Source organism: Pimephales promelas, chromosome 16 (genome assembly GCF_988280905.1).
Source record: "Pimephales promelas chromosome 16, fPimPro1.hap1.1, whole genome shotgun sequence".
In the NCBI taxonomy this organism is placed as follows: domain Eukaryota; kingdom Metazoa; phylum Chordata; class Actinopteri; order Cypriniformes; family Leuciscidae; genus Pimephales; species Pimephales promelas.
The window spans coordinates 31,674,487-31,688,732 of record NC_142784.1 but is presented as its reverse complement, the minus strand read 5'-3'; the positions used below and the strand labels follow the sequence as shown (position 1 = coordinate 31,688,732).

The window sequence follows — 14,246 nt, the reverse complement described above, 5'->3', positions numbered from 1 at the left end:
GTGTATTTTCAATAATGTTAAAGTAATGGTATATTTATGAATTTGATGAAGTATTTGTCCATTTCGTTTGCAGAGACTCCGCCCACAAGCTCTTCTGATTGGCTGTGACTTCGAGATTGATTTTGTCGCGTTGAACCTGATCGTATCGGGTCTGATTTCACAATGAATTCAAGGTCAGAAACAAGTTCTATTTGCAATTTTTTTATCATTTTAGATGTGTATGTAAGAATAGTTTTACAAATAATTCTCTCAAATGTCACAATTTATGCAAGATTTACAAGTAACAAAAAAACATTGCTTTTACAATTTACAATGTAAGTCGATAAAATGTTCAACTTTATGACATTGTACACAGTACACTTCATCAGATATAATAACACTATAAAACCTGTAAAATTTGTCGGTAGTGATTGCCTATTGGTTCTAGGTCAGGGTTAATTTCTATAGAAGTCCGCACAGTCAACAGCTATACTCTTCGGATTATAAGTTACAGTATCGTTAATATTAAGTGGCTGGATTAAATTACATTGTCCATGATATCTTTCTAAGCCAAAAAATAGGCAGAGTTCTGCCCTCCTTCTTCAGTCCGCCTTTTTCTTGACATTAAAGGCACCTTTTGCTTTATTGGAATAAATCTCATTTAATTTAAGTTGTTCCAAAATTAAAGTTAGTTCCTCTTCTGAAATATCTGCAGGGTCCTTCTGGTATAAGGAAATTATTTTAGAGACCACTCTTTCTTCTTCCAAATTATGATTCTTGGATAAATAATTCCTCAAATATTGGCCAGTTTTAAATTTTAGAAGTTCCCAATTACTACCAAAAGCATCCTCGGACTTAGCTTTATTCCAAAATTTCAATATTAGATTTTTTATGTCTGATTTTACCTCATCGCGTTGTAGAGGCGAGCTGTTTAGTTTCCAGGAAGCATTCCTACATCTTATGGCGGGGGCAGAAAGCAAAGGGATAAAGATGGAGACTGCATTACGATCTGTTAATGGGGTTGTGATGATTTTCCAAATGATCAGAAACTAACCAATAGTCTAGCCGTGAACGTCTGGTGGCACTTCTATTACTCCAAGTAAAAGCATTTGTGTAAGGATTGTTAAATCTACATCTACATGTGGAAACACGTGGAGGCCAACCGTCAATGTTGTGATCCAGAATCATGTTAAAATCCCCCCCATTACTATTATACCGGAATTTGGAAAGTTATTGAGGGTATTTTGTATATGGTTCTCTAAAGTTTCAAGCAATATGTTGATCTCATAGTTATGATTAAAGCCATATATGTTAATAACTATCAAAGTAAAGTTTTCAATGCTTATGGTTGAATGGTTGAAAAATAAAATGACCTGATGTATCACTGACAGATAAAAATAATAGTCCCTGGAAAATTATATTTTAGAGTCGCAACACCAGCAGAGTGTTCAGACCCATGAGCCGGCCACAGATCATTTCCCCATTGGGATCTCCATAATCTATTATCGCCCGGAATTGAGTGTGACTCTTGAATGAAACAGAAATCAGATTTGTGCGGCTTGACAAAAAAAATAATGCCTTACGCTTAACAATATTCCTTATCCCCCTGGCATTGAGAGTAATAGATAAAGAGGTATTAACAACAACGGATAGAACAATGCAAAAAGTAAAGTTTTGATGAAACTATAGAATTGAACCTTATACTGTCAGGAGTTGCACCAATTAACCTAAAAATGAGGTGAACTAGTTAAGAAACTTAGTTAACCAGTGAAAACTAAGGAAACACCTCAGTTTTCAGATGGCAACTTGTACAGTATCAGTTATTAGCAATCAATAGACACACAATTCTAGCCTACAGAACATTGCAAATAATTGAACAGACATCATAGAAGTTGTCTTGTTATTAAGTTCAACAACCCTTATAAAATGCGTCTCTTTTTATATAGTGTTTCTCAGAACAGATACACGCAGTGAATGTCAAGCATTTAGGATATAATAGCTTGAGTTAAGGCACATGTTGACAGGTGTGACGTTTCAGGTATCTGAAAACAGTTCAGCCCCGTTGGCAAAGGCTCGAGCTCCCACAAAGCTTTGTAGAAGATTTGTAAGATGATTTTGATTGTTTAAAAAAAATAAATAATAATAAAAAAGTATGGGTATTTATTTTATATAAAATATGTCCTTACATTCTTGCAAAAATAACTATAATGCAATAATAATAATTCCGGTTCTGGCGCTGGGGTTCTGAAACTGATGGTGTTGCGCAGCGGGTCTGCAGCTGCGTATATCTCGGCAAATCAGTGAGATTATTGATGTATTGATTTAAAAATCTGATTGTGTAGGAAAAGCACATCATGACTGTTCTTGCTTTACACTTTAATCAGTTTAGATGTGAATGAAAACAAAGCTTTAAGGGGTAGAAATACATTTATACCATCTTTATATTAATATCATAATAATATACAATTTTTATCAAAATATAGTCAACATCAAACTAGATACTTAACTAATATTTTGGAGTTAACTGTTGGAGCTGCAGCAATTTCAGTCATGTCACATCGGTCGACAGGTTACAGGCTAATAACAAATTTTACTAGTTGGTTTTATTAATCAGGAACTCATAATACAGTGATTTTAACGTGACCTCAATGCATCATCACTTTTTTTTTCACTTTCAGCATCAATTTCATAATATCTCTCACAGCCTTGTTTTCATTGGTGTCAGGTTCAATATGGCATCTAAAGTCTTTCTAAAATGATGTTAAGTGCTGTCAACACTTATAGCATACTTGTTGCCTTTTTGTTGGTTTATCATTAAATGTTGTTTTGAGGATTTGCCGCCTTTATTTTCATGCACATTCGCTTCCTGAACTGTCTTAGCTGAGTTTAACAGTGTTAATTCAGCTTCGATTAGGTTTGCTTGTATCATGGATTGGGATCTTTCGTTCATGTTGTGTCATGAATGTAGCGATGGAGGAAAGAAGCACCTTTAGACTCTTACTCAGGTTTGGCATTCTAGAAATAAACTGCAGTAAATCACTGAAAACTAGAATGAAATATAAACGTGTTTATGTGGATCTGAATGTTACTGTAGTGTAAACATAAAATTATTGTACTCAAATTCATCTTTCTGTCTGATATCTTTCAGTCTAACTTCAGGAGATTTTACTTGTTAAATCATTTGAGGATGCATTCTCTAGAGATTTTTATTTTTGTAAAATATAGTGCTTTATTTGGGAGAATTTTTCTGGATTTGTTTTTATAACCATTTTTTATTAACCATTTTTACAATCATTCTACGTTGACACACTGACAGTTTTCACACCGTGTTCAAACCACAGACCGAAAAAAACAAACGCTGCAACACACGATTAAAAAAATAAAATCATGTAGTTGCATCATAGTTTTGTCCTAACCAGCCGTTACCACGTGACGATTCTTTTTTAAATTGTACTGTAACGGTTTGGTTTCTAATCCTGCAAAGTCGCGGCTGGAACATCAACTTATGACAATGGAAATCTCAGGTGTTTATGTGCTTTACAATGTTAAAAGCGTCTAATGAGTGTGTGGATATCATTTTCTGTGACCTTTAGACACTCTGACAGCTACAAATGGGTAATAAAATTGACGCCATCATTGTTTTGTGCAGGTGAAAGTACATTATCAGAGTTAATGTTTCGCCGATTGAACCTCCAGAATCATTTCTCTAACGTTACTGCGTATCAAATCTAAAGCGTTTCATGGAAACCTTCACAAAAGCTAAGACACGAATTTACGTGTAACTACTTGATAGAAACGGCGGTGGATTTTGTGAATCTGAATGTGATGAACGTTGATCAAGGTGAGTGTTCAGGTCTCGAGACGTTTACAGGTGACTTCCGCGTTTAGGCCAATATTAGCCTATCTCCCCTAAAGGACATAGTTATTTTATGTGCTTGATATTTTTCACTTTAGAGCAAATCATGCCTTCATTGTGTCGTGTTGTCTGTGGTTTATTTAGCATTTGTGTTCATATACGACTAACAGTGTGTATTTGAGTGAACGCCGCGTCTCATGATCCTGTTTCTCTGAATCTCAGGATCCGTTCTGCTGAATTATTGTGAATTATTATTTGTTTGTCATTTCCATTCAGAGTCAGTGGTGAATATCAGATAAAGTTTCAACCGTTCAGCTTCATCATGGATGAGACTCAAACATCCAGAGATGAAGATTTTTATCCAGGATGCAGGTATTTTGAATAAACTAGCCTACACATTAAATCATCTTTAAATTATAGGAAAGATTATGTTTTTTTTTACATCAAAACAATTAGACCAGCCAGTATTTTAATTAAAATATCTTTTAAATAAGAACTTAAAATTGTAACCATTAATTAATTATTATTTTTCTGTTACAGTTCAGTTCATCAGAAGAGATCAGAACCAGAGCCCAGCTGTGTGTCTATGAGGAGTGACGCGTCTATGGATCATTTAATACATTTTAAGAGTGCAGATACACAACATGATCTCAGGTATTACATTTCTATACAAATATGATTATAGTATGGCATTTTATATTATCAGCACATTATCTGTAATAAATTTTACAAGATATAAACAATGTACAAGAAGAATCTTTTAATGTAATAATTTATAGTGTTGCTCACAGACATATCTGTGAATGAACTCATTTCAGTGAACGATTTTTGTAATACAGTGTGATTGTATTATTGTTAAATGAATATGTAATATGCTGAATATGGCAAATTTGTTTAACTTTAAACTATTTTATAGTTCAGTTCATCAGAAGAGATCAGGACCAGAGTCCAGCTGTGTGTCTATGAGGAGTGACGCGTCTATGAATCATCCAGTACATTTTAAGAGTGAAGATACACAGACTGATCTCAGGTATTACATTTCAATACAAATATGATTATAGAATGACATTTTATATGATCAGAATATAACCAGTAATATATTCTACAAGATATGAGAATTTATTTTTGGACATTACTTAGTTATTTTTTATGTGTAGATTATCTACACATAAAAAATAACTAAGCAATGTCCAAAAATGTATGTAGTGTTACTCACCCATGAAAGATGTATGAGAGCACTTAGTTCGTTTTACAGGTTGTTTAATCAACATTGATAAGGATCAATTAATATGTGATTTTTAAATACAGTAATACAATATATTAACTTTAATCTATTTATTTTATAGTTCAGTTCATCAGAAGAGATCAGAACCAGAGCCCAGCTGTGTGTCTATGAGGAGTGACGCGTCTATGAATCATCCAGTACATTTTAAGAGTGAAGACACACAACATTATCTCAGGTATTACATTTAAAAAATATATATAATCATATATAAATATAATATCATTATAGTATGGCATTTTATGTTATCACCACATTATCTGTAATAAAATCTACAAGATATAAACAATGTACAAGAAGAATGATTTAATGTAATAATTTATAGTGTTGCTCACACACAGACACATCTGTGAATGAACTCATTTCAGTGTACATTTTTTTGTAATACAGTGTGGTTGTTTTATGGATAGATGGATATGTAATATAATTAATATGGAAAATATGTTTAATTTTAAACACTTTATAGTTCAGTTCATCAAACGAGATCAGAACCAGAGTCCAGCTGTGTGTCTATGAGGAGTGGAGATGCACAGACTGATCTCAGGTATTACATTTCAACAACATACATGATTAAAAAAAGACATTGTGTTTATTAATACTGTGGTATTTTAATTTTTCAGCCATGAAGTCCTCAACAGGTTTAGATCAAATCTGATGAAGAAGTTTGAGTGTCTGTATGAGGGAACAGGAATGCAGAGAAACCCAACACTCCTGAATGAGATCTACACAGAGCTCTACATCACAGAGACTGAGAGTGGAGACATCAGTAATGAACATGAGGTGAGACAGATTGAGACACAATCCAGGAGAGCAGCAACAGAGGACACACCGATCAAATGCAATGACATCTTTAGACCTTTACCTGGACAAGACAAACCCATCAGAACTGTGCTGACAAAGGGAGTCGCTGGCATTGGAAAAACAGTCTCTGTGCAGAAGTTCATCCTGGACTGGGCTGAAGAGAAAGACAATCAGGACGTCCAGCTCATATTTCCACTTCCTTTCAGAGAGATCAATCTGATGAAGGACAAAACACTCAGTCTTTCAGAGCTTCTTCATGTCTTTTTCCCTCAAACTAAAGAAATATCCAGTGACAAATATAAAGTGTTGTTCATCTTTGATGGTCTGGACGAGTGTCGTCTGTCTCTGGATTTTCAGAGCGATGTGAGGTTGTGTGATGAGAGTGAATCAGCCTCACTGGACGTGTTGTTGACGAACCTCATTGTGGGGAATCTGCTTCCCTCGTCTCTCATCTGGATCACCTCCAGACCAGCAGCAGCCGATCTCGTCCCGTCTGAGTGTGTCCATCGAGTGACAGAGGTACGAGGCTTCAATGATCCACAGAAGGAGGAATACTTCAGGAAGAGAGTCAGTGATCAGAGTCTGGCCAATACAATCATCACACACCTGAAGTCCTCAAGGAGCCTCTACATCATGTGCCACATCCCAGTGTTCTGCTGGATCTCAGCCGCTGTTCTGGAGAAGATGATGAGCGAAGCAGAGAGACGAGAGATTCCCAAGACTCTCACTCAGATGTACACACACTTCCTGATCCTTCAGACCAACATCAAACATGAGAAGGACTATGAGAAGAAGGTGACGGATGAAGACCTGATCCTCAAACTGGGGAAACTGGCTTTTCAGCAGCTTGTGAAAGGCAATGTGATCTTCTATGAGGAAGACCTGAGAGAGTGTGGCATTGATGTGACAGAAGCATCAGTGTACTCAGGATTGTGCACTCAGATCTTCAGAGAGGAGTTTGGCTGGTATCAGGGGAAAGTCTTCTGCTTTGTTCATCTGAGTGTTCAGGAACATCTAGCGGCTCTATATGTGCATCTCTCCTTTACAATCAACAGCAGAAATGTGTTTGACTCAATCACCAAACAGAGTTCCCGACCAATCTCTAAACAGAGTTTGTGGTCTAAAGTTAAGGACTGGTTTAAAAACAATTCATCAAAACATGTTCCAACAGAAGAAGTTTCACAAAATTCATCAGAACATGTTTCATTATCTGCGCTGCATCAGAGAGCTGTGAAAGAGGCTCTACAGAGTAAAAATGGACATCTGGATCTTTTCCTGCGGTTTCTTCTGGGTCTGTCAGTAAAGTCTCTCCAGATTCTCCTACAAACACTAATGAAACAGACGAGAACATCTGACAGCAATGAGGAAACAGTTGAGTACATCAAGAAGAAGATCAGGACCATCGACTCTCCAGAGAAATCCATCAATCTGTTCCACTGTCTGAATGAACTGGGTGATCGTTCACTAGTGGAGGAAATACAACAGTATCTGAAATCTGGAGGAATAAAGGAAGCCAAACTCTCTTCATCTCAGTGGTCAGCTTTAGTCTTTGTATTGATGACATCAGAGGAGAAGCTGGACAAGTTTGATATTGATGATTTTGTTGGAAGAAACAATAAAACTGAACAACTAAATGTTCTTCTAAAGCTGCTTCCTGTGATTAAAGAATCCAGATCAGTTCAGTAAGTATCAATCAGAACAATCAGTTCACTGTTAAAACATTAGAAAATAAAAGTTCATCAATCTTCAGTGCTGCAGATGTTGTGTAGAGTTCAGTGGTCAGGATTTGATGTGTTTCTTAAACCGTGACAATGTCAAATTCCTTCAGGCATTCAAGCAAAGTCATTGTATGAAAAAACTATTAATATTTACTTGGTTTTGCACATAAAGAAGGAATTTAAATATCTAAAATAAATGATAAAAGAAATTTAAGACCAAGTAAACAACTGGAGTCTCCTAAAAACATTTGATGTCTGGTTTACAGCAGAGTCATATATTTATATTTGTCTATTAGATGGACAATTAAACATTAACTTGATGTTTAGATTAAAGTTTACTAAAACTTCACATTTTAATTTTACTGTGAGATTGACAATTAAGAATCAAATTATTGAGTGTGAAATTAGTGATGGTTCTCTAGTAAAGTGCAGATTTAATGTGTAGCAACGACTCTTACAGAACAAGAATAGCAATGTACAATGAGACATTTAAGATTATTTACAAGTCATTACTTTTGCAAATATTTGGAATGGAATTTAAAAACTATATTGATATGAATATTTTTCTATTTATCTATTAATCTGTTGTGCGTATCTATTTTAACGTGTCGTTTTGCAGCGTGTAATTGGCCATCGGTCCTCTCAGCAGCAAGAAAAACTAAACTTTTATTCAATGGATTATGTATAACCTCTGAAGAGCGCTCCCTTTACAATCATTATAAATCTGTCACTCATCTCCGTTCACAATCTCACAAAGATACATTATAAAATATAAAGTATACGCTGTATAAAGAAAATCTAACTTGCTAATAATCTGTCTTTTTGTTAATTAGAGGATTCACGAGTGTGAAGAACTCGGCACTGAACCTTGGATAAGAATTGGAATTTGTAGGAAAACTATTTGATAGTGTTTCAATTCTGCTATTTGATTTTCATCTCTCTACAGGTTGAGGAATTGTGGCGTCACAGATGAAGGTTTTGCTGCTCTGACTTCAGCTCTGAGATCAAACCCTGAACACCTGAGAGAACTGAATCTGTCAGAGAATAAAATGGGAGAATCAGTGAATCTGCTGTGTGATGTACTACAGAATCCTCACTGTAAACTGGAGAAACTGTGGTAAGATCATATTTGACTCTCACACATGAATCACAATGTAAAGTATATTTGAAGTGTTCAGCCTCTTTCTGCTGCTGTGAGTTCAGATTATTGAGTGTAAATGATTGAACACACGAGCTGATCCTCAATAACATGAAACTGCAGGACTGAGAGTCACACTGAAATACACACTTTCACACACAATCAACATTTCAGTCTCTTGACTTTAAACAGACTCGAGCTCAACACCGTCAGAACTGAGAAATGAAGAACATGCTGGATTCATTCTTACTGTTAATTATGTTCATCTTTCTGCATTGACTCTTTCTAAAGGATTGTGTTTAATTTGGTAAAATGAAAACACACACACACACACACACACACACACACACACACTAATTGACACTCCATGTATATTACATAGTACACATCTAATAAGTAACAGTAAAACTAACCTATGTTGTGAAAAGTGTCATTTATGAAAGAAGATTTTGCTCTAGACTGAATTTTATTATAGTGCAAATAAGAGATTATTTTTCCTGATTGAATGATACTTTAGATGTTGTATGATCATGTTTTGTGACATTTTAGATCTCAATCTAATGATCCCTCAAACATATTAATTTGTGCTTTAAGTTTGAAATTTCTCTTTAATAATGGATTCACTGCTAAACTGATCTGATCTGATCTGAGAGAGTGAAGTGTGTGTCGTTGTTCTCTACAGGTTGAGTGATTGTGGCGTCACAGATGAAGGTTTTGCTGCTCTGACTTCAGCTCTGAGATCAAACCCTGAACACCTGAGAGAACTGAATCTGTCAGAGAATAAAATGGGAGAATCAGTGAATCTGCTGTGTGATGTACTACAGAATCCTCACTGTAAACTGGAGAAACTGTGGTAAGATCATATTTGACTCTCACACATGAATCACAATGTAAAGTATATTTGAAGTGTTCAGCCTCTTTCTGCTGCTGTGAGTTCAGATTATTGAGTGGAAATGATTGAACACACGAGCTGATCCTCAATAACATGAAACTGCAGGACTGAGAGTCACACTGAAATACACACTTTCACACACAATCAACATTTCAGTCTCTTGACTTTAAACAGACTCGAGCTCAACACCGTCAGAACTGAGAAATGAAGAACATGCTGGATTCATTCTTACTGTAAATTATGTTCATCTTTCTGCAGTGACTCTTTCTAGAGGATTGTTTTTAATTTGGTAAAATGAAAACACACACTCACACACTAATTGACACTCCATGTATATTACATAGTACACATCTAGTAAGTAACAGTAAAACTAACCTATGTAGTGAAAAGTGAATCTTTGAAATCAAAATCTTATGACAGCTCATTTTTTTAAATATAACCCTAAAATTTGATACACAACTTATTCAGATTTTTGGCTCTCATTTTTTTTTCAGTTTTAGAGTCGCCCAGGTTTTGAAAATAGACATTTTATAAAAAAATATGAATAATATATATTTTTTATATTGTACATTTTCATGAACTCAAACTTTCATAACTTTTTTTCTGTTTCACTTTCTTAATTTGTTTCACTTCTATAAAAATCTGCCAAATGTCTTCTTTAAACCAATCTTACGTCAATATTCCAAAGCATTCTTGAATTACAACCATTTAAGTTCGAAATGTGCATTTTCATGTATATTAAAAAAGGGGGAGTGACACTTAAGCGGTTCAGACACTCGCCGCCGCCTACTGACGGTTTTAGTTACACATTTAAAGTAGTCTACCCTATAATTAAAATGTTAAAGTAAAATTATAAATGATTTCATATTTAATTAGTTCATAAAAATCTCATAGCTTTATTAATGCAATTGTAAATGGAATGTAAATATATTAATGCCAGTTTTGATGCAGTTTCTGTGTCGCCTCTGCACTGCAAAGATGGATTTTGATTTAATAATTTTATTTGACTGGTAACAGTTGGACTGTGTTATTATTCTAATATAGAATAGGTCTCTCTGGTAGAAGAGATAGTAATATCTCAATGTGACTCTCCTGGTTAAAATAAAGGAAATAAAAAATAGAATTTAATTTAAATGTTAGATTTTGACATAAAAGGTGATGCATACCTACCTCTAATATGTGTAGAAATGTGTACATATATAGATGAAAAGGCCCCTGGAAATCAATTTAAAGTGGCAAATATTGGCCCTTAATAAAACAAATTATATTCCGTCACTGCTGTGAACTGACCACTGCATAGAATATGAAAAATATGAATATCTTTGAGTCCGCTGTCAACAAAAGGCCTAAACCAGCCATGGTACCAGTACAAAAACACAATCAGTAAAATATCATCTAATTATTATCAACAAAACTTTGAAAATATCAATATATATATTTGTCAATATTGCTCAACCCCTAATATACGGTATTAATTTGGATTTTTCAGGACTTAAAAAGCCTTAAATTTGACTTTAAAAAGTGTGCTGCTACCCTGTTAATATAGTGCAAATAAGAGATTATTTTTCCTGATTGAATGATACTTTAGATGTTGTATGATCATGTTTTGTGTCATTTTAGATCTCAATCTAATGATCCCTCAAACATATTAATTTGTGCTTTAAGTTTGAACTTTCTCTTTAATAATGGATTCACTGCTAAACTGATCTGATCTGAACTGAGAGAGTGAAGTGTGTGTCGTTGTTCTCTACAGGTTGAGTGGTTGTGGCGTCACAGATGAAGGTTTTGCTGCTCTGACTTCAGCTCTGAGATCAAACCCTGAACACCTGAGAGAACTGGGTCTGTCTGGGAATAAAATCGGAGAATCAGTGAATCTGCTGTGTGATGTACTACAGAATCCTCACTGTAAACTGGAGAAACTGTGGTAAGATCATATTTGACTCTCACACATGAATCACAATGTAAAGTATATTTGAAGTGTTCAGCCTCTTTCTGCTGCTGTGAGTTCAGATTATTGAGTGGAAATGATTGAACACGTTTGGTGATGTGAGCTGCGTTACACGAGAGATTGAAATGGTCGCTACAAAGAAATCTGTTTATTTTGGTCACGGCTCGTCTTGAAACACAAAGACATTGTGACGGTTGTCGTAGGAGAAGTCACACTGCAGGACTGAGAGTCAAATCTTCAGACACTGCAGAATCTCGTCGAGGTCAAATATGAACACAACGGTCATTAATCGGCTGTCGGTGAACATATCAAATAGAGCTGCAGATTAATCACAATAAACATGAAATCACACTTAAACTGATTTTGTTTATCACTATTATGAAGTCACAAAAGCTGTGATTATTTATGATGTGCAGTGTGTCAGTGACGTACGGCTCTGATCAGTAAACGCTGCTCCATCTGAAAGCACTGCGAGTTTGAGTCGCTTTTAATGTGTATTTGAAAAAGCAACACACATCAAACATCTTTCCAAACATGAGAAGCTTTTATGAACCTTTTGTCCAACAAAAGACATTTAATAAATCAATCAAAGCGTTTCAATCTTCTGTTTATTCAGATACAGATAGTGTGATGCTCATAGGGATTTCCTGGAATGATGCGTGTTATCGTTCTTCTGTGGCGGGGCATATTTAGTGTGTGTGTGTGACGCCCTCTGGCTTTCAGATCGAGCAGCATTTACTACTGATCACAGAGCCGTACTTCACTGACAAACTGCATAAAATAATCTCAGTCTTTACCAGATCGCGTGCGGTTTCATTTCGATCAGTCGTGCAGCTCTAATATCAAACTGACCATCAAACTCTTCAGGTTTGGCCTCAGATCAGAGGAAACTTTAAGGATTAGCAAAATTTGTCTCAGACGGCCAAAATCACACAGTGTGCAGTCGACTTAACAGTAAAACTAACTTATGTAGTGAAAAGTGTCGTTTATCTTATTAATGTCCATACTCCTCGTCAGTAGTGATGTTACGTCTGACACCGACGCTTCAAACTCGAACGGTCCTTGCAATGAACCACTGCTTCAGAGCTTGTATCATTACGTCACTAGTCACGTGAAAATGACGTCTGAAGCAAACACACTGGATCACTCCTGTAGTGAACCGCCTGACTGCTTTCACAGCCCGATCCAGTGTCGACTGGTTTCAAACCTGTCGGCTGTATTTCTTATAAAAGTGAAGCCAAACCGTTGCAACACCGCGGGTTAGTAGTCGGTGTTTGGATTGACGTTATTATTGAGAGTGATTGAGTTTATTTTAGTGTTGTGAGGGAGCCATCGAGAAAGAGAAGTCGTTCGCAAGTCTGGCAACACTTTAAACTTATTTTCCCGAATAAGATTAGTTCTTTGACATTTCTGCATACAAATATTTGTACATATGTAGTGAATGATGTGGAGAAAGACAGAAACTTCAAAAAAAAAACCTCTGCTACATTATTCAAGTTCAACCAGTTACACAAGCACATCTTGTTCAACATACAGAATCATCAGTCCACCAGTAAACAAGTTATAGAGTTCTGGTCCCACAGGAAAGAAGCAGTAATGTAATGGTTTCTATAGTCATGGAAACCGTTACAGAAATTCTACTGGATTTAATGGTTTTCATGGGATTTATAGTGGTCTCTGTGGGTCTCTACTGTAGTGGATTAAATGGTAAAAGCAAATGGTTCCTATTGGTATTTTAATCGAAACCATTAGAATTTCTGTGATGGTTTTCAACTTTTTTAAAGCTGGTCTGATCTTCTGTCCTTGTCTAAAGAAATAATCACACACACACACACACACACACACAAACATATACACACACACATCATGCTTAATGTTTTATTATCAAGGGGAACACATGAAATTCATCAGTATCTGTAAAATTCACCTATAAATGAGTTTCACAGAACTTCAGCTTTGATCGCTTCGGTAAACTCGTCATAAACGGGGCGTTAATATAAACGCCTACTTGCATTTTATGGTTGTCAGCTTTGTTGCAGTACATTTACTTCACCAGGAGATGGTGCTGCAATTCTGAATGAAGCTTCGAGTAATGAACCATTTTCGACACAATTGTATCAGAAAGCAATAATGCTTCGAAACGCTTCATTTGGCCATCACTAATCGTCAGCCAGGCAAAGGGTCAAAATCCACACAACACAGTCCAAAATCAAGAAACAAACCAGACAACAACTCCCAAGTGCATAAAATAAGGACTCGATGACAATCACAGAAACAAACAGGGCATATAATCACACAGACACTAACAAGATGACAGGAAACAGCTGTGTGCAATAATCAATGAGTGACAAACAGGATGATGGGAAATGTAGTCTGAGTGAAGGAAACCGTGGTGGAAAAGACCTCTGGTGGAAACACAGAGAAACACAAACGAGACACTGTGACAGATTTTACACAAGACTGAATTATATATAGTTTATGTAACTACTCGCTGGTTACAAAACAGTCCACGCTTCCGAAGTACTGATGTCCATTTTATTTATTTATTCCAGAGACACCGTGAAAATTAGACACAAAGGAAAACCAAAACATAATTTTACTCACAACACCACTACAAACACAAACCAACATA

At 35.7% G+C, this 14,246-nt stretch overlaps 2 protein-coding genes across 13 annotated transcripts in view; both read left to right on the top strand.

Annotated features, from left to right (window-relative positions):
* The first annotated feature begins 75 nt into the window (after positions 1 to 75).
* Positions 76 to 14,246, top strand: part of LOC120470709 (NACHT, LRR and PYD domains-containing protein 12) — a 42,109-nt gene continuing 27,938 nt past the window's right edge. For 2 of the 12 annotated variants that reach the window (XM_089120665.1, XM_089120664.1), the window contains exons 1-10: positions 76 to 173; positions 4,112 to 4,207; positions 4,376 to 4,489; positions 4,752 to 4,865; positions 5,182 to 5,295; positions 5,584 to 5,661; positions 5,738 to 7,600; positions 8,583 to 8,753; positions 9,457 to 9,627; positions 11,420 to 11,590. In XM_089120665.1, the coding sequence (XP_088976791.1) occupies positions 163 to 173; positions 4,112 to 4,207; positions 4,376 to 4,489; positions 4,752 to 4,865; positions 5,182 to 5,295; positions 5,584 to 5,661; positions 5,738 to 7,600; positions 8,583 to 8,753; positions 9,457 to 9,627; positions 11,420 to 11,590 (2,903 nt within the window). In that variant the 5' untranslated portion in view covers positions 76 to 162. Of the gene's footprint in view, positions 174 to 3,726; positions 3,821 to 4,111; positions 4,208 to 4,375; positions 4,490 to 4,751; positions 4,866 to 5,181; positions 5,296 to 5,583; positions 5,662 to 5,737; positions 7,605 to 8,582; positions 8,754 to 9,456; positions 9,628 to 11,419; positions 11,591 to 14,246 lie in introns of those variants that run through there. The other 10 variants (XM_089120666.1, XM_089120668.1, XM_089120669.1 and 7 more) reach the window with 10 other exon arrangements.
* LOC120470830 (NLR family CARD domain-containing protein 3-like) overlaps positions 3,742 to 14,246 on the top strand; it is a 59,537-nt gene continuing 49,032 nt past the window's right edge. The window contains exon 1 of the mRNA XM_089120686.1: positions 3,742 to 3,820. The gene's annotated coding sequence lies outside the window, so the exon portion shown is untranslated. The remainder of the gene's footprint in view (positions 3,821 to 14,246) is intronic.